Source organism: Chiloscyllium punctatum, chromosome 27, assembly GCF_047496795.1.
Source record: "Chiloscyllium punctatum isolate Juve2018m chromosome 27, sChiPun1.3, whole genome shotgun sequence".
Lineage (NCBI taxonomy): Eukaryota > Metazoa > Chordata > Chondrichthyes > Orectolobiformes > Hemiscylliidae > Chiloscyllium > Chiloscyllium punctatum.
This window is the reverse complement of record NC_092765.1, coordinates 18,524,067-18,545,588: the sequence shown is the minus strand read 5'-3', so window position 1 is coordinate 18,545,588 and position 21,522 is coordinate 18,524,067. Positions and strand designations below refer to the sequence as shown.

General features: G+C 42.4%; 1 protein-coding gene across 1 annotated transcript in view; it reads right to left on the bottom strand.

The window, feature by feature from the left end:
• The window catches only part of LOC140453501 (beta/gamma crystallin domain-containing protein 2-like), a 68,663-nt gene that overhangs the window by 37,100 nt on the left and 10,041 nt on the right, over positions 1-21,522 (bottom strand). Inside the window, exons 3-5 of the mRNA XM_072548237.1 lie at positions 18,458-20,363; positions 10,144-10,191; positions 1,360-1,478 (exon numbers count right to left, since the gene is read on the bottom strand). Of these exons, the coding sequence (XP_072404338.1) occupies positions 1,360-1,478; positions 10,144-10,191; positions 18,458-20,363 (2,073 nt within the window). The remainder of the gene's footprint in view (positions 1-1,359; positions 1,479-10,143; positions 10,192-18,457; positions 20,364-21,522) is intronic.

The window sequence follows — 21,522 nt, the reverse complement described above, 5'->3', positions numbered from 1 at the left end:
CACTTGATAAACCGACAATGATTATATACCTCAAATACCGCTATGTTCAAGTATTTATAGAGTCATAGAGATGTACAGCATGGAAACAGACCCTTCAGTCCAAGTCAACCATGCTGACAAGACATCGTCAATAATTCTAGTACCATTTGCCAGCATTTGGCCCATATCCCTCTAAACCTTTCTTATTCATATACCAATCTAGAGGCCTTTTAAATATTGTACACGTACCCGCCTCCACCATTTCCTTTGGCAGCTCATTCATTACACACACCACCCAGTGTGTGAAAATGTTGCTCCTTAGGTCCCTTTTAAATCTTTTTCTCCTCTCACCTTAAACCTATGCTATAAATAAAGTACAACAGTGATGTGTATACCCCCTACATTATGTTTTGCAATATGTTTTTACATTGACTTTAGGAGGTGTGTTGATGTTTTTACATAGATTTTGTGAGTGATGTCAATGTCTCAAAGCTTTGTTTCGGAATGGTTTACTGTGATTACATGTACCTCGTGATTATCCAGAATATTTGATCAACCAGCACGCAGCTGCTCCCATAGGTATGGGTTAATAAAAAGTGCTCTGCTTGCAAGGGGTAAAGGTCAGATTTTAAGGGAAGGTGGGCAAGAAGTTCAGCAATGCCACGCCACCCCCCCCCCCCCCCCCCCCTCCACCTGGACACTCTGCCCTACCTCATTACACTGATACTGCCTCCACACATCTGCCAGGATTAATACTTAAAACATAAAAGGAGCTAAAAGTCTCAGCAGCCCATCACTCATCACCTCCCTGACCAGGCGAACGTACCTGACTGACAGCTTTTCCATAAAGGTTTGCAGCAAACAAGGGCTGAGAAAGATGGTTTTGGGATGAATTCCTCTCAGGTATCTCAACTGGTGGAAATGCTTTCTTTCAACTCAACATTTTCCTTAAAATCTCAAAAGCATCGATTAAAGGTGCAGGAGCATGAATGGTGAATTCAATCTCCTGACTGGAGGATTAGAGCTATATTTTAACCCTCTCCACCCTTGTCATTCAATCTGTGCATTTTCTAACGTGGTAGTGAGGGGAATCAATGCCACCTCACTGACCCTTTTGCAAAATGGAAAGCAATGCAGTTCCAGATCAGAAAAGCCAACAATTCTGCCGATTATTCTGGGGCCTTAGAGACTAATTGACACTAGAAAAATGGGTGTCAAATGCCCCAATTTAACCTCCTTAACCAATCAAAAATAATTTATTTTACAGCAAGGTACAGGAGTAACAAGAGAAAAGTCTTTAGAACCGGGATATAATCAGTTAAACACATTCCAAAACATCCTATAGCAATGAGCAATTGTGAAGTGTTTGCATTGACTTACCATCCTCGAATAACTCTTACTGAAATGACAGCAGGAAATGACCATGACAAGCAATCAGGCACATCACAAATAATTTCTCTCTGAAAACCAGTGAAGTTTGGCTTGTCGTAAATGATTATCTAAATTGCAAGAGAAGGTAAATTGAAAAGTAAACAGTCATGAGCTGACCTGCTCCACAGAAAGGACCAATTACAGACGTCATCAACCACCTTAAGCTGTAAAGCTTTGATTACCACAAACCACAAGGAATTATATAAAATGATGGCACATAAACAAGCTACTTAACCCAACTAGTCTATAATGATGCTTATAGTCTATACAAGCTGTTATTCTCATTTTAAACTTCACCATATCAGCGTGTCTTGCTATTACTTTCTGGCTCATGTATTTATTTGGCTTCATCTTAAATGCCTTACCGATCTTACACGGTATTAGACATGAGGCTTAAAATGTTGTGAACGGAAGCAGTTAACCAGAGGACTGGGATAGTTTTAGATGTCAGAAAAGGACAACAAAAACACAAAGGGAAGAAAATGAATGACAATATACCAGAAAGAAATAGAAAAGTGGATGGCGAGAGCTTTTACAATTTTGCAAAATGGAAGAGTGACAATCAAATGCAAACATCCTTGGAGACTGAGACAAGAGAAATTGTAATGGTAAATAAGGAAAAGACAGAGACATCGGACAATATCTGTATTTGTTTTTACAGTAAAAGAAACAAGAAAAGTAAGGCAAAATAATGTGGCACCAACAAACTAATGAGAATAAGAAAATTAAAGTGATTAATATCAGTTGAAATAAATGCAGAGAAAGTAGAAGTTATGAGCTGATAAAACCCATGGTTCCACAACGTGGTTGGAGAGACAGTAGATACATGTTTGTAATTTAGCAAAATTTCCCAGATCTTCAAATGTTCCCAGTAGGATACAAGGCAGCAAATGTAATGCTAGGTATTCAAGAAACGGGAAAAGGGTGAGATATAAGCCAGTTAACCTGACATCATTCATGCAAAAGAAATGCTGGAATCCAATAACAACAAGGTTAATAAACACTTAAATATCATGATATGATTAGCCAGAGTCAACATGGTTTTAGAAAGGAAAATTGCATTTGACATATCTGGTAAGTCTATCAGTGTATTTTGAGGATTTAATCAATGGATATGTAAAGGGGTTCTAGTCAATGTACTATATATGGAATTCCAAAGGTTTTCCGTAAGGAGCCATACGAGATGTTGCACACAACAGTTTAATATGGTTAGCAGAAATATATGAGCAAACAGAGAAAAAAGGCCAGAAATCAGAGGGGAAGAATAAATAGTGCATTTTCAAGTTTGCACGTTATTGTTGGGTGACACCTGGATCACACCAGGGTAATTGTTACTGCATTTCCAATTCATGTGAATACCTTAAAGATGAAGGGAGCAAGATCAATGGATCCAAGTTTTCTGAAGACACAAAACTAGGGAGAAAATCCAATCAGGATTTTTTAATAATGATAAACCTACAAAATTCTTGTTTAGAAACATCAATTCAGCATGCAGGTACAGCAAGCAGTTAGGAAGTCAAAAATCCTGCTCAGCTGCACTACGAGTGGATTGAAGTACAAGACATTTTAACAGAGCATAGGTGAGACTACACATGAACTACTTACAGATCTGGCCTCTATATCTCAGGAAGAATCTATTTTTCTTGGAGCTTGTCATAGAGAATTACAGTACAGAAAAATGCCCTTTGGTCAAGTACGAGCACATAGCTATTCTAATCCTATTTTCTGGTAGTTGGCCCATAGCCTTGGCGTCACAGGTACACATCTTAACACTTCTTGCATGTTATGAGCATCTCTGCCTGTACTAGAGGGTGGGCAGGATTAAGGTACTGAGCTCAATGACCAACCATGATCATATCAAATGGCAGAACAGACTCGAGGAGTCAAATGGCCTACTCCTGCTTCTGTCTTTATGTTTCTGTTTTCCCATTACAGACCATCCTCTGAGTGAAAAAGAATTCCTCACATCCCTTCAAAACCTCCTGCCCCTTCCCATAAATCTCTGCCCCCTGGTTACAGATGCCTCCACCAAGGGGAAATGCTCCTTCCCCATTGGATTCCTTTTCCAATGGGAGCAGTTTCTCCATATCTACTCTGCCAAGCCTCACATTATTTTAACAATTTCTATATTAGCCTTCTCCTCTACAAGGAGTACAATCCCAACTTCTCCAATCCAGCTTCATATCTGAAGTTTCACATCTTTGAAAACATTCTCATAAACCTTGTCTGCACTTTGTCCGATGTGTTCAAGTCCTTCCTGAAATGTGGCTCCAGAACTGTTTATAATACTGCAGCTGTGGTCTAACCTATGTCTTATCAAAGCTCAGCATGACCTTCTTGCTCTTGTGCTCTGCGCCCCTATTCATAACAAAGCCTAAGATACTACATGCTTTAATTAACTCTTCTCCCCAATTGTCCTGCCACCTACAATGATCCGTTTATAATACACAGGTCTCTTTTCTCCTGTACATCTTCAGAGTAGGACTGTATACTATCTGCACACGTACTGTCTTCCAAAATGCATCACCTTACACTTTTCCGGATTGAATTTTATCTGCACCTGTCTGCCCACTCCACCAATTTGTCAATGTCCATTTTAATTTCTACACAGTCTTCTTCACAGGTACAGCAATCAATTAGGAAGTCAAATAACCTGCTCAGCTTCACTACAAGTGGATTGAAGTACAAAAACATTTTAGCAGGGCATAGTTGAGACTACACCTGAAATATAGCTTATTGATCTTTACAATGCTTTCAAGTTTTGTACCATCTGCAAATTTTGAAACTGGGTTTGGAACACCAAGATCTGGATCATTAATACTTATCAGGAAAAGCTTGTGTCCCAATACCAATCTCTATAGAATTCCACTACAAACCTTCCTCCAGCCTTAACTGTTGATCATGACTCTGTGTCTTATTACTCAGCCAAGTTTGCATCAGTGTTACCACTGTCCATGAGTCTGCACCTTCCTCCCAAGTATGTTGCATGGCATTGTATCAAATGCCTTTGGAAAATCCTCATAATATTCTGATCAGTGAGCAGAAGGATCTTATTCTGTAATCAAAGGCAAAAATTGGGGGCAGCACTCAGCAAGTCAGGCAGCCTGTATGGAGAACGAAGCATGGTTCATGTGTCAGACCTATGGCAGTTTTGATGCCAGGCCATCAACCCAAGAGCTGAATTCAATTTCTCTTTTCACAGATGCTGGTGCAGCTGCTGCCTGTTTGCAGCATTTTCTCTTTTTATTTCAGATTTCTAACATCCTTGGTATTTCTGCTTTCATTTTCAGCCTTCGCCCAATTTTGTTTGCTTGATTTAATTGGCACCTCCAGTTAGAGTCATAGAGTCACAGAGATGTACAGCACAAAAACAGACCCTTTGGTCCAACCCATCCATGCCGACCAGATATCCTAATCTAATCTAGTCCCATTTGCCAACACCCAGCCCATATCCCTCTTATCACTTCCTATTCAGATACCCATCCAGATGCCTTTTAAATGCTGTAATTGTACCATTTCCTCTGGCAGCTCATTCTATACACGCACCACCCTCTGTGTGAAAGGTTGCCCCTTAGGTCCCTTTTATATCTTACCCGCCACCTTCAACCTATGCCCTCTAGTTCTGGACACACACACCCCCCACCACCCAGGGAAAGGACTTAGTCTATTTATCCTATCCATGCTCCTCATGATTTTGTAAACCTCTATAAAGTCACCCCTCAGCCTCCGACGCTCCAGTGAAAATAGCCCCAACCTATTCAGTCTCTCCCTGTAGCTCAAATCCTCCAACCTTGGCAACATCCTGGTAAATCTTTTCTGAATCCTTTCAGTTTCACAACATTCTTCAGATAGGAAGGAAACCAGAATTCGCACACAATATCCCAAAAACGGTCAAACCAATGTCCTATACAGCTGCAACACGACCTCCAAACTCCTGTAGTCAATATTCTGACTAATAAAGGAAAGCAAATCAAATGCCTTCTTTATTATCCTATCTACCTTCTTATGGTCTTACTTATGACTCCACTTTCAAGGAGCTATGAACCTGCAGTCCAAGGTCTCTTTGTAGAGCAACACTCTCGAGGACCTTACCATTAAGTGTATAAGTCCTGATAAGATTTGCTTTCCCAAAATGCAGCACCTTGCATTTATCTAAATTAAACTCCATCTGCCACTTCTCAGCCCATTGGCCCATCTGAGCAAGATCCCGTTGTAATCTTCGCTGTCCACTACACTTTCAATTTTGGTGTCATCTGCAAAATTGCTAACTATACCTCCTATGTTCACATCCAAATAATTTCTTTTGACTTGAGGGATCTATGTTGTCCTGTTGAATGTTTGATGCAGCTGTGTGATATATGTGCCACATTCCTGGGAATACATCAATGCAGTGGTGTGATTGTGTTGGAGGTCTACTAATTTTCTTTTAAGCGTCACCTGACATTAATCGGAAAGGACGAAACTGAAGTTCCTTTTCAAGGCTGCTTTGGTTATATAAGGAATTTGCTGTGGCTGTGAAAGAATTAAAACATTACCTGATTGACAATCAAGAAACTTGTTTTGCTATAATGAGAGCTGTCACTGCCAATATTTCCTAGTGTGAGATATATGCAAATAATCCAATCTTTTTACATCAAATTATTGACTAGAAACAAGCCATTTGGTTCAACCTGTCCATGCTACAATTTATGTTCCTCAGATGTGTCCTCCCACCTTACTTTATCTCACCATGTCAACATATCCTAACATTCCTTTCTTCCTCACACATTTAGCCTCCTTTGAAATACAATTGTGCTGTTTGCTTCAACTCCTCCATATGTTAGCACATTCCCCATTATTGCCACACTCTGCCTCAGGGCCTTTCTCTTGGATGTCATGTTGCTTCATGAGTGGTTGGCTTATATTTATGGCCATGAGTGGAAATATCCATTTTACATCTACCCTATCAAACCTATTCAGAGCAGAGAGTTCCCACAGCTCAGCTCTCAGCCTTTTTCCGAGAGAAAAGTGTGACATCTGTCTGCAATTTCCTTTTGATGTTGCTCAGTGTCTGAACCTCAGCCGTCCCTTCTCCATGAAGCCTCCGGGAAATTTCCTTCCATAAGTAGTCTTGCCAGAATAACTAGACATTGTTAAGAGAGAGAGACAACATTTTTCTGTTCTTGTGAACAGGCAATAAACAGAGGGAAAATTAAAAGACAGGGGCAGGAGCAGTCTTTCAGCTCTTCAAGTGTCTTCCACTGTTTAATATGATCGTGGCTGATCATCCAATTCAGTCCCCTGTTCCTGCATTCTCTCCATACTCTTTTGATCCCTTTAGCCCTAAGAATTATAACTAACTCCTTCTTGAAAACATTCACTGTTTAGGGCTCAACTAATTCCAGGGAGCAGAGAATACCACAGGCTCACCACTCCCTGGGTGAGGACATTTTTCCTTCTTTCAGTCCTGTATGGCTTGCCCGTTATCCTTAGCTCTTGGTTCTTAAGTTCATAAGTTCGTAAGATATAGGAGTAGAATTAGGCCATTCAGCCCATCGTCACCATTCGATCATGGCTGATATGCTCCTCACCCACCTTTTCCTGCTTTCTCTCCAAATCTCTTCAACTCATTACCAATTTAAAACCTGTCTAAGTCCTCCTTAAATTTACTCACTGGTTATTGGGAGCATCTTTGTTGTGTCAACCTTGTCTAGTCCTTTTAGATTTGATATGTTTCTATGAGCTCCCCCTCAATCTTCCAACACCTATCAATACAGCCCTAACTGATGCAGTTTCTCTTCATACTGTAATCCTGCCATTTGAGGAATCAGTCTGGCAAACCTTTGTTGCACTTCCTCCACAACCAGAACATCCTTTCTTCTTTTGACCTTTCAGAATATATTAGTGAGGTCATTCAGAGCCACTAGCCTTCCCTGGAACATGCTTCTTGGGTTTCACAATATTGGCTGTATTCTGCCAAAGGTACTGTTTATACACTTCTGTCCATTCTTCTACCTTTGTTTGTTTCTGGAGATGCTCGTCGGTTGCTTTTTACAGAAGGAAACTGAATGATGAAACAGTAAATATTCCAGTTTTGACACAATTTTGAGAACCTCCGCATGACATCAGAGGTTTTGAACACACACCAGAGTCCACACTGTGATGGTTGTTTGATAATTAAACAATTGGGATGTAAATGAAAGCAAAATACTGCGGTTGCTAGAAATCTGAAATAGAAAATGCTGGACAAATCTAACACACGTGGCAGCATCTGTGGAGAGACAGAAACAGAGTTAACATTTCAAGTCCAATATGATTCTTCATCAGCACTGAAAAGTCTTTTTTCACTGGGCGGGGTGGGGGGGGGGGGGTGGATTTGGGAGTCTGGAACTCATTGCCTGAAATGTTGGTTGAGTCACAGATGTTTGAAACTATTAAGCAGACCTTAGAAAGTCACTTGTGTTGCCATCGCCCTCAAAGGCTCTGAGCTGCATAATGGGGTTAATGTATTCAGATCTTTGTTGACGGGCAGAAACAGGATGTGCAAATGGCTTTACTGTATTCTGTGCTGTAAACAGCAACAAGTTGTTTCTTATTTTTACTTAGCCAAATCCGAGTTGCCTCAGGGCTGAAGAAGGATTTCAGGCCTACTCAGTTTTCTCATACAACTTAGAGTCATAGAGATGTACAGTACGGAAAGAGACCCTTTGGTCCAACTCGTCCATGCTGACCAGATATCCCAACCCAATCTAGTCCCACCTGCCAGCATCCGGCCCATATCCCTCCAAACCCTTCCTATTCACACACCCATCCAGATGCCTCTTAAATGTTGCAATTGTACCAACCTCCACCACTTCCTCTGGCAGCTTATTCCATACACATACCACCCTCTGAGTAAAAAGGTTGCCCCTTAGGTCCCTTTTATATCTTTCCCCTATACCTCTAGTTCTGGACTCACCGACCCCAGGGAAAATACTTTGTCTATTTATCCTATCCATACTTCTCATGATTTTATAAACCTCTATAAGGTCACCCCTCAGCCTCTGACACTCCAGGGAAACAGCCCCAGCCTATTCAACCTCTCCCTACAGCTCAAATCCTCCAACCCGGGCAACATCCTTATAAATCTTTTCTGAACCTTTTCAAGTTTCACAACATCTTTCCGATAGGAAGGAGACCAGAACTGGACGCAATATTCCAACTGTGGCCTAACCAATGTCCTGTACAGCCGCAACATGACCTCCCAACTCCTGTACTCAATACTCTGACCGATAAAGGAAAGCATACCAAATGCCTTCTACACTATCCTATCTACCTGCTACTCCACTTTCAAGGAACTATGATCCTGCACTCTAAAGTCTCTTTGTTCAGCAACAGCTCCCCAAGACCTTACCATTAAGTGTATAAATCCTGCTAAGACTTGCTTTCCTAAAATGCAGCACCTCACGTGAAGAATTTACAAGAGCAAGGGGATGTGATGGATGGCAATTATAGGAAGGGGTAAAGTCGCAGGTACAGTCACATAGGTGGGTTAACTCCAAGAAAGGTAAGAGAGGTAGGCAGTTAGTGCAGGAGTCTTCTGTGGCTTTCCCCATTTCAAACAAGTTGCCAAACTTTCATCTCATTAACTCTCTACCACAGCCCTGTGGCATCCCTAATGTCTGATTCCAAACCAATCTATCCCCAGAGCACCTCGCCACTCAGTCAATATCCCAGAATTCACCAGCACCATTTCACCCAAGATCTTTGTGAATTCAGACAAGTGCTGTCAATCCCCAACCGCACTGTGCAGTCCCTGGACATGGTAGGTATGGTGTAAAAGTGGCACCCCACCCTGCAGGCAGGGTCCTGAAGCTCCTGCTGGATGGCACGATGCAAAGGCTGGACTTTGCCTTCCCCAGGACTGGGAGTGGAAGCCATGACACCAGACCATGCCAATATGTGATGAGGTTGCCACCTAGATTAAAGCAGTCTCAGCTAGCTGGAGGAATGCAAGACCCACATGCAGAAAGATGGGGGCAGAGGGCAAATATCACTTGACAAGTAATTCCAGGCTAATTTTCTGGTCGAAATAAAAACTGAAATGATGCCAATCTTGATTTAAATAAAAGGTTTTGTGAACTATGGAAGGAAGGGGAGACAAATGGGAGAGGGTAAGAAGAGAAGAGCAGGTACCTAAGGAAGAAAAAAGTCAAGTAGAAGACAGGGTGATGATTCTGGGATTCAACACAATGAGAATGGAGAAAGATGGTATCACTAGAGCCCAGAGGGTTGTCAGAAGGTATTGCTGTGGGCCATTGACTCTTGGAGCATCAATAATAGGAAATGAAAACTACTGGAACAAACAAAGAGGTTTAAGGTTACCTTAAGTATGAATTACATTTGAATATAACAGCATCTCATAAGACTCCTTTAAGAGCACCTTCAAACCCATGACCATTGGCATCTAGAAAGACAAAGATAGCAGATACCTGGGAATACCACCACTTACAAGTTCCTCTCCAAGTCAGACACCATTCTGACTTGGAAATATATTGACTTTCCTCCATTATTACTGGGCCAAGATCCTGTTACATCCCTTCCCAATGTGGATGTATCCAAACCACATGGACTGTCGTGGTTCAAGATGACAGCTCACCACCATCCTCTCAAAGGCAATCAGGGATAAGCAATAAATGCTGGCCCAACCCAGCAACACCTACATTCATGCACAAATAAATCAAAAGTTGTAAGAAAGTGATTTATAATTCTTACCTTGCCGGGTCGTTTATTAATCTTTCCTTGATCCGTTGGTGTCTTTTTCTGCAAAGCAAAATATAAGTTATTTCTTTTATTAATTAGAACTGTTTTGCAATCAATTACAAAAATACTTGTCAATTGGGAAGTGAATGTTCACATAGGGTGTGACAGTAGCACACATAATTAAAGCATTTGTTCAGGTGTAAAAGCATAATAGCTCTCCCAGAAAACTGACTACACATAGAAAATGAAAAGAACATCATTACTTTTGCTTCAATCAGTTACATCAATACACCCCATAAGCCCAATGATGGTAAAGTATGGAAATCATAAGGCGATCATTGGGATTATTTCATTAATACAAAGTGGCAGTGACAATGGAAAGTGACTGATGTCTTTGTAGGAGTTGCTCATCTCAGGAGGGAGTAAGATGCTGAAAATGATCATGATAAAAAGAGGGTAAAGAAGGAATAGCAAAGGATTCCCATTCCAGATTTCATATTTAACTCCTGCCAGAAAGTACACAGGTATTTTGCAACATGCTGCATACTGCAGAGAAAGTAACACTATGCTTGGTGGCGATACGTTTCTTCGACAAGGGGTCTGTCAATACTTATTGTTGAGGTGGATATCTGAAGGATGGCCACTTAGATGAGGTACAGGAGGGTAACCAACTATTATGGAGCTATAACCCTGTCAAGAATTGACATCAGATGCCGCTGCCCTTATGCACCCAATCTTGCATTTATCATTAAACTTAACTAAAAAACAACTGAATCAGGTGAAGGCGTGGTGTGTACTGGGTGGCTAATTCATTACTGCCTGCCCTACAGCCTCATCAGAACTGAAAGCTTCACAAATTACTTTCAGAATGGAGGGAAGAAAACTGGAATGGAAAAGAGTGGTAAAACATGGGTCAGGATTTTGAAATGGTTTTTAAAACACATTGTGCCACTTTCTGTCTGAGATCTAACATTTCCTCAAGATGTTTGACATGACCCACATCCACAAGCTATTCCCTTGACACCCTGTGGTTCAGGAAATAACACAATGTGGATTGAGCGCCTACTCCCTGTTGTCATGACATTGCTGGCACTATCGCAAGGAGTCTGTTTTTCTGAACTAGTGGAATTTTAATGGAAGGCAGTTTCTGATTAGGTTGCATTACTGCCTATCAGAATTACTGCAGTGATCAGAGGTTTAGTGGACCATGGGTAAACCATGTTTGGGAGACAGAGCTCATTGTAGGATAAATACAAAAATGTGTTCTCTACTTCACTTGTCCTAATAAAATTGTGCAGAAGTCTCATCTGTGCTCTTTTCGAAAAGTAAGTGAATGTTAAACAATGTGACTGCAAAGTTGCCAATTTTGAAAACTGGAAAGTTGTTAAGGAAAAGAATCATATTATGGAATTTAAAATGTCTTCAGATGCAGTAGAGTACATTATCCACATGATTAAGTGGAATAATATTGATCTGATTGTGTGAAATGTTTTCATTGCTTTTACTTACCCCTTGAGGTACAGCTTAGCCCTCTGTTTGTATGTGATCAAATACTCTAACAGATTCTTCTCATCATCAAAACCATCAAGGGGAACATGCACCTGTTGACTTGTGAAGAGCTTTATAAAGACTTCAAAGTCTAGATAAATGGGTTGGGAGTGCGTAGGGTTATGTCAGTGAGGAATTGCAGGTTCTTGGGCCTCACACTCACCTTCAGAGCTTGGCTGATGTTTCAACTCACTCACTGCCTTGTGCTTGAGGAAGTCCTCAACTCCGCCAGGTAAAATAACCTTGGCAGGCACTGCCAGGTAGGAGGTAGGATCTCAACATTAGGAAATTCCCTAACTCTGGCCTCAAAGATGAGAGTGCGGCTCAAAGTCATTTGTTATCATCTCTCGATCCTTCGGTGGCTTTGGGCCTTCTGTTTTTGTGAACTCCTTCACTTGGTTATCCACAAACTCACCCACCCTTCAACTCCCTTACAGTGATTTCATTCTTATTCATCAACTCCCTCCGTTTCATTACTCACTTCTCCTGCCCTGTTAATTTCCTTTCAAGATGAGTATCAGTTATTTATTGTCACAGATATAGAGAAAAGTGTTTTGTTGCCACAGTCTGGCGCCAATTTGAATTATAAAAAGAATAAAAGGAAGTTACACAAATGGAGTTCATCTTCTGTACAAGGGTCCTTCAACCACAGCTTTCGGGCTTCTGCAAGGTCTCTACAAAATGTCCGGGACCTCAAGGAGTCCTAACTCCGGGCACAGCAATGCCAACCCTGCCAAGAGTCCATGCTTCATGCACACTGCAACCAGGAGTCCTCACTCTGGGCACCATCCCTACGGGAGCCAGGGGCCTACCGAGCACCACACAAACAACAGTCCACCCAGTCCACACTTCTTCTGAGATGCTTCTGTATGTGTGGACCGCTACAGAAATGCAAGGTCTCAATGGGTTTCCTTCCCTCTACATATTCAGCAATATTAAATCCATTGAAGACATTTCATTGACAAAACCAACCCACATTACAGTAGCATGTCTATGATTTCATCGAGTTGATTTTAGCCCTGCTTCAGTGTCGTTGCTGCACACAGAGTTCGCTCGTGCAGAAAGCCAGTTCTGCAGCAACAGTGGTTTGGTGACATATTTTTACAAATCAATGCAGTGCATATTGAAAAAACCAAACATTCTCCAAATTCCATTAACCTGTACTCAGCGCTAACTTGGCTTCCCAAAGGGTTTTTATCATTAAACAATAATATACTTATAGATACATACTGCACAATGACACACAATCATTGATTTCATTTATCACAGAATCCCTACAGTGTGGAAGAAGGCTATTTGGCCCTGTGAGTCCATACCGACCCTCCAAAGAACATCCCATCCAGACCTACCCACCTATCCTAACTCTTTAACCCTGCATTTCCCATGGCTAAACCACCTAACCTGCATATTTTTGGACTGTGGGAGGAAACTGGAGCATTGGAGGAAACCCACAATTTACATGCAAGACACCACTGTACTTGTAGTTTGGATAAATTGGAAACATTGCTCAGGTTTGGTCTAACTACTATGTCTTAAAAATCACACTGTTTTCATTGAACAATTGGCAAAATTTTCATCGCCTGGATGAGCAGATGAATCATGTAGCTTCATCTGTTATAAAAGGAAAGATTTTATGCACTTTCTGGTCATGTGTTTTCTCTGTCTCATTTCATCGTAACAAAATCGCCAACAATGTCCTCAGCCTTCACAAAGTCTCAGAAAATACAGAAATTAAGTTAGATTAGATTCCGTACAGTGTGGAAACAGGCCCTTCAGTCCAACAAGTCCACATCGACCCTCCGAAGAATAACCTATCCAGACCCATTTCCCTCTGACTAATGTGCCTAACACAATGGGCAATTTAGCATGGCCAATTCACCTGACCTGCACACCTTTTGATCTATGGGACGAAACCAGAACACCTGGAGGAAACCCACACAGACATGGGGAGAATTTGCAAACTCCACACAGACAGTTAACCGAGGCTGGAATTGAACCTGGGTCTCTGGCAGTGTGAGGCGGCAGTGCTAACCACCAAGTCACCGTACTGTCCTTTGCTCACTGAGACCATGGGTTCCAGAAACAGGGGCCAGTGGCTAAGGAGAGCGGGCCATTTAGGACTGAGACAAGGAGAAAGTTCACCCAGAGAATGGTGAGCCTGTGGAAGTGTACAGAAAGTGGTTGAGGTCAAAGTATTGAACAGTCAAGAAAGAGTTAGGGCTTCGAGAATCTTAGTTCTAAGCACTAAAGGGATTAAAGGTTATGGGGAGAAAGCAGGTACAGGAATACTGAGTTGGATGATCAGCCATTATCATATTTAATGGCAGAGCTGACTCAGAGCTGAACACCCTACTCTTGCTCGTGTTTTTATGAGATGGTAACGCTGGCTGGGATGTGGGCGTCATTGGAGTAGGTCAACCTCATCATCTCATCTATGTACACACTCTTACTTTGGAAGCAGAAAATGAGCATCAAAAGGCTGGTTGGTAGAAGATGGCATCACTACTAAGTCTAATTCTGTTTTCATCTAGTGCCCAGAGAGGTTTCTAACAAAAGTAACAGAAAAGCACAGGAAACCCAAACTGATTTCTTCCCACCAGTTCATTTGATTGATTATTGTGACATGTATCGAGATAAAGTTACAAGTATTGTTTTGCATGCTATCCAGACAAATCATACCTTACATAAGTACAACAAGAAAATAGAACATAATGCAGAATATAGTGTTACAGCTACAGTGAAAGTGTAGAGAAAGATCAACTCCAATAAATGAAAGGGTGGTTCATACGTCTGATAATAGCATTGAAGCTATTCTTAAGTCTGTTGGAACGTGTTTTAAACTTTTGTATCTTCTGTCTGATGGAAGAGAGTATAGGTTTGGTTTTGTGCATGGGAAAAGTAATTTAATTTTTTGAAGATGTAACCAAAATGATAAACGAGGGCAGAGTGGTAGATGTTGTCTACACAGACTTTAGTAAAGCCTTTGACAAGGTAGGCTGATAAGTAGAGTTAGACCACATGGGACTCAAGGAGAGCTTGCCAATTGGATACAAAACTAGCATGATGGTATGAGACAGAGGATTGTGGTAGAGGGTTGTTTATTGACCAGCAGTGTTACATAGAGATCGATAATGGTCCAATGTTGTTTGTCATTTATATAAATAGCTTAGATGAGAATTTTGGAGGTATGGTTTGGAAGTTTGTGAATGACACCAAAATTGCTGATACAGTTGATAGTGAAAAAGGTTATCTAAGATTACAAAAGGATCTTGATCACTTGGCCCAATGGGCTGAGGAGTGGCAGACAGTTTAATTTGGATGAATGCAAAGCAAAATAAACAAGGGCAGGGCTTATACAGTTAATGGTAGGGCTCCAGGTAGTATTGTCAACCAGGGACGTTGTATCACAGGTAGAAGGCATTTAGCACACTTGCCTTCATTGCTCAGACCATTGAGTATGGGAGTTGGGATGTCATGCTGAAGTTGCACAGGGTGTTGGTAAGGCCACTTTTGGGATACTGTGTACAGTTTTGGTTGTCCTGTTATAGGAAGGACACTACTTAATCAGAAAGGGTTCAGAAAAGATTTATCAGGATGTTGCCAGGACAGGAGGGTTTGAGTTATAAGGGGAGGCTGAATAGCTTGGGCCTTTTTTCACTGGAGTGTAGGAGGTTGAGGGTTGACTTTATAGAGGTTTATAAAATCATGAGGGGCAGAGAAAAGGTGAACAGCAAAAGTCTTTTCCTTAGGGTGGGGGCATTCAAAACTAGGGGGCAGATTTTTAAGGTGAGAGGAGAAAGATTTAAAAGGGACGTGAGGGGACGCTTTTTCACACAGAGGGTGGTTCATATGTGGAATGAACTGCCAGAGGAAGTGGTAGATGCAGGTACAGTTATAACATTCAAAAGACATTTGGACTACAGGAATAGCAAAGGTTTAGAGGGATTGGGCCAATTGCAAGCGAGTGAGACTAGTCTAGTTTGGGAACTTAGTCGGCATGGACAAGTTAGACCTGAGGATCTGTTTCTGTACGACTCTATGACTCAATAACAATCTCCAAAACACAGAAGCTGAATTATCAGCTGTTAGAATTATGTGATGCTGTTCTTCAAATTCTTTGAACATTTTCACTTATTAATTAGACAAATATTGGAGGTGGGGATTATGAGCGGTTTGACTGAAGTTGAGAATCATCCAACCGGGTAAAGGAAGAGTTCATTCATTTCCCAATTTGTGGGGAATGGGAGAAGGCAGAAGGCTGCAAGGAAAGATGTGTCAGGTGACCAATGGGGTAATTAGTGACAGGGGGGTAATTGGCAACAGAAAGCCATGAGATTAAACCTCCTGGAATATGTTCAATTAAAGTTGACCACCTGATGTGAAAGGCATTGTTGTTTCTTGTTTGAAGGAGGGGATACCCCCAGACACTTCCCAACACACCCCTCTCAACTGACTCGAGTTAGGTAACAACACAAGTGCAAAATGAAAGAGCAGTCACCCTGATATTTTGATTGTATCAATGGATTGTCAGTTTGGGTGATACTTCCCAGAGGCAAACAAAACTCTATGTCACAACCTAAAATATTTAATCGGAATTCGTTTCATTCCACGTACATGTCTGAAATAAAGTCTGCCAATTTAGACATTCCAGAAATTTCCATCATGGTTGAAGAATAATTTAATGCTAGAAGTTCAACTATAATCAACACTCCAGTGCACAGTTTGATTGGAGTGCACCTGACATGGGAGAGGCTGAACAGGCTGGGGCTGTTTTCCCTGAAGCATCAGAGGCTGAGGGGTGACCTGATAGAGGTTTATAAAATTATGAGGGGCATGGATAGGGTAAATAGACAAAGTCTTCTCCCTGGGGTGGGTGAGTCCATGACTCAACTATTCTTATGTGAAGGGAGGGGGATCTTGAGAGTAGGTTTGAAAATTGCCATGTTGAGATTGTACAGGACATTGGTGAGGCCACTTTTAGAGTACTGTGTGCAGTTCTGGTCGCCCTGCTGTAGGAAAGAATGTTATTAAATTGGAGAAGGTTCAGAAGAGATTTACCAGGATCTTGCCAGGATTGGAGGGTTTGGGTTGTAAGGAGAGGCTGGGATTTATTTCACTGGAGCTTCGGCGATTGAGGGGTGCCCTTATACAGGTTTACAAAATCATAAAGGGCACAGATAAGAAGAATAGTAAAGGTCTTTCCCCAAGGGTGGTGGAGTTTAAAACTAGGGAACATATTTTTAAGATAGAGTCATAGAGATGTACAGCATGGAAAATGACCCTTCGGTCCAACCCGTCTATGCTGACCAGATATCCCAAACCAATCTAGTCCCACCTGCCAGCACCTGGCCCATATCCCTCCAAACCCTTCGTATTCATATACTCATGCAAATGCCTTTTAAATGTTGCAATTGGACTAGCCTCCACCACATCCTCTGGCAGCTCAGTCCATCCACACCCCACCCTCCGTGTGAAAAAGTTGCCCCTTTTATATCTTTCCCCTCTCACCCTAAACCTATGCCCTGTAGTTCTGGACTCCCCGAACCCAGGCAAAAGACTTTGTCTATTTATCCTATCCATGCCCCTCATGATTTTGTAAACCTCTGTAAGGTCACCCCTCAGCCTCCGACGCTCCAGGGAAAAACAGTCCCAGCCTGTTCAGCCTCTCCCTATAGCTCAAATCCTCCAATCTTGGCAACATCCATGCAAATCTTTTCTGAATGCTTTCAAGTTTCACAACATCTTTCCGATAGGAAAGAAACCAGAATTGCACGCAATATTCCAACAGTGACCTAACCAATGTCCTGTACAGCCGCAACATGACATCCCAACTCCTGTACTCAATACTCTGACCAATAAAGGAAAGCATATCAAATGCCTACTTCAATAGCCTATCCACCTGCGACTCCACTTTCAAGGAGCTATGAACCTGCACTCCAAGGCCTTGTTCAGCAACATGCCCTACAACCATATCATTAAGTGTATAAGTCCTGCTAAGATTTGCTTTTCCAAAATGCAGCACCTCACATTTATCTGAATTAAACTCCATCTGCCACTTCTCAGCCCATTAGCCCATCTGGTCAAGATCCTGTTGTAATCTGAGGTAACCTTCTTGGTGATAGGAGAAAGATTTAAAAGGGACCTGAGGGGCAATTTTTTTTACACTGAGGATGTGTGGAATAAACTGCCAGAGGAAGTGATGGATGCAGATACAGTTAGAATATTTAAAAGACATTTGGATAAGTACATGAATAGGAAAGACTTAGAAGGATATGGGCCAAATAGAGACAAGTGGGACTCGTTTAATTAGGGAAACTTGGTCGATGTGGACAAGTTGGACTGAAGGGTCTGTTTCCATGATGTATGACTCCATGACTCTATGGCTATGACTCTATAGTTAAAAGAAATGCGATCTCGGATGATGGCATTATTCAAGGTTAGATTTTAGTTCCCTTTCCAGAGAAAAACTTGGATGAATAACCTTTTCAGGCAGTACCAAAGTATTTGAGTAACTGGTTGTTTCAGAATTTGTATATCAGACAGTTTGTGTCAGAATCTAATTCTTTACAGAGCAGTTATTTGAGCATGAGAGTAGAAAAACTAGCAAAGCTTGCTGAATTTACCAAAATAAAAAGAGTGTGAAGGGGGATGCCAGAGGACAAATGTAGATTAGGGTTAGGAATAGTTGGATGTTAGGAAAACACTTAGGATGCCTGGAGGGTGATCAGGAACGAGAACTATCAGTAAAAGGGAGGATGAGGTGAAACTTCACACTTACCCATACATCTGGAAAAGCCGTGACTTTTTTTGGAGCTTCGTTGGTAATCGTGTGCTGGCCAAAATCAGAAGATATTCTGCGGGACTGAAGATTCTTGTTATTGTCTGTCAGACTGGAGTATCCAGGCATCAGCCTTTCAGAAATGCTGGTTGGTAGGCTGGACCTTCGAGTGTCCTCCACATTACCATCAATCATACCAGCAAGGAATGTTGGCTTAGGGAGCTGGTCAGGGGTCAATGTTGTCATGGTGACACCATCATGTGACAAACTTCTTTGTAAGTGATTTGGAGATCTGGTCGAAAGACTTATTGGATTTGCACTCGATGATTTCAGGTCCAATGATCTGCTAGAGAAAGACTCTGTTGACTTCTTAATGTTGTAGTACAACAAGCTGCCGCTGAGTCGAGACCACCTGCTTTCTGCTCCGAAAGGTTCTTTGTTTTCCAAATCTGCATTGCATTTCAAGTTGGTCATTCCGAGGAGATCTGATTGGGAGATAATGCCATTGTCTGCTGAAGTGTGCCGGGTCCCAATTCTGGGTTTATCCTCCAGCTGTGTCTTCATCATCTCCATGGGGGTGAGAATTTCCTTTCTCAGAGTCTTTGAGAAATTGATCTGAGGGGCTGGTGAAACAGGTTGTGGGGGCATGCTTGGCAAGATTTTTCCATCGAGAGCATCTTTCAGCTGCTGTGGTTTCTGACTGTCTGATGAAGAAGGTAGGGAATTCTTTGGATTGGTTTGATCCTCTTCTATGGGAGGCAGTGTGGAAAAAGAAGAGGAGAGGGAATGTGCCCTCTGGTTCCTAGGACTTTTGTTACGGCTCAAGAGCATGGGGGAGTCCAAGTTACGAATGGTGTCTACAAACCCATCTATTTCTGATAGATTATCAGTGTCGTCAGTGATTTCGGTGGACCATTTCTCTGTTTGATTTGGAATGAAAACATTATTAGGAGACAGGTCATTTTCTAAAATGTGGTTTCTAGAAGTTTGGAGTTGTTCAACATTTTCCTCTTGTCCAGCCTTCATGGGTGTGAATTTGAGAGTCTGTGCTCGAGACTCACCATCAAGTACTATGGAGCTTCCTGCCTGTTTGGAGTTTTCCACAGAATAATTGACAAGGGCTCCTGTAGAATGGAGAACAGGCTTTTCTGCGGTGTCTGTCATGAAAGAGTCTGCAGTACATTTTACAGAGTTTTGAAGTGACCCAATTTCAGGACTTGCGGAAGTAAGTTTAATTGGCTGTCGCTCAGGAAGCTGATCCGATTTCAAAGTGGCAGGAGCCCTTTCCTCACTTGTGGGAGCGGGCAGTGTAGTCGAAACCAGACCATTGTGATCAGGGTTCTGTGCGTTGAGAGCACGTCCAGAGGACTTCACAGTCTGTAACACATCGCCTTGGCCAAACGGAGGCTCGTTGCTGGGCTGCTGAGCTGAAACGCTTCCATTTCTCCCTCCGTAGCCTGCTGAATTCATGGGGCTTCGGCTGTCAGTATTTACTGTATTGCTGCTTTCTGTTGGATTGCCCGGCAGAGGGAGATCACCACCAGTCACAACACCGTCTCCCTGTGCAGTGGATTTCTGAGAATCAGTGTGCTTCGGATTTGTGGTGCTCCTTTGCAAGGAGCTACCTGACGGTCCTGATGTAGCTCTCTCGGTGGCACGGAACCCCCCGTTATTCTGGAGTTGCGCTGCACCGTTTGTAATCTGTGAGGAATCAGGGCTCCTCACAATTTCAGAAGGCGCGTGTACGGAGAGGCAGTCAGTAGTTTCAGTTCGTAGTTGGCTCCTGGTACTTGTTGACTCACTGTTCTCACCTACCAATTTTTCCGTATTGTCTAGGCGACTTTCTAAGACTTGTGCTGGCTGGAGGGACCTTGGCAAACTTGTCAACCTCGGAAGACTTGTTTTGCTGAAGAAACAAAAAGATGAATATTCGTTTTTAAGATATGTTTTGCTAAAGAGCTTCAGAATACAAACACTATGCCTCAAAACGACTCTTTTTATTTTAAAAAAAGTCCTAAACTGAGATGTTGTGAAACTTGAAAGGGTTCAGAAAAGATTTACATGGATATTGCTAGGGTTGGAGGATTTGAGCTACAGGGAGAGGCTGAATAGGCTGGGGCTGTTTTCCCTGGAGTGTCGGAGGCTGAGGGGTGACCTTATAGAGGTTTACAAAATTATGAGGGGGCATGGATAGGATAAACAGGCAAAGTCTTTTCCTGGTTGAAAAATGTGTTGCTGGAAAAGCGCAGCAGGTCAGGCAGCATCCAAGGGGCAGGAGAATCGATGTTTCGGGCATAAGCCCTTCTTCAGGAATGAGGAGGGTGTGCCAAGCAGGCTAAGATAAAAGGTAGGGAGGAGGGACTTGGGGGTGGGGCAGAGAGGTCATCTCCTCTGCCCTGAAGGTCTTACTTCTCCGCCCCCAACCCCTCTCCAGCCTGTCACCCTCACCTTAACCTCCTTCCACCTATCACATTCCCAACGCCCCTCCCCTAAGTCCCTCCTCCCTACCTTTTATCTTACCCTGCTTGGCACACCTTCCTCATTCCTGAAGAAGGGCTCATGCCCGAAATGTCGATTCTTCTGCTCCTTGGATGCTGCCTGACCTGCTGCGCTTTTCCAGCAACACATTTTTCAGCTCTGATCTCCAGCCTCTGCAGTCCTCACTTTCTCAAAGTCTTTTCCCTGGGGTCGGGGAGTCCAGAACGAGAGGGCATAGGTTTAGGGTGAGAGAGGAAAGATATAAAAGAGACCTAAGGGGCAACTTTTTCACACAAGGGTGGTACGTGTATGGAATGAGCTGCCAGAGGAAGTGGTGGAGGCTGGTACAATTGCAACATTTAAGAGGCATTTGGATGGGTATATGAACAGGAAGGGTTTGGAGGGATATGGGCCGGGTGCTGGCAGGTGGGACTAGATTGGGTTGGGATATCTGGTCAGCATGGACGGGTTGGACCGAAGGTTCTGTTTCCTGCTGTACATCTCTATGACTCTATGGAACTAAAGTGACTGTGTGTGTAAACTGCTGTATGAAATTAAACTCGACAACTTTAATTGAAAGTACCAAA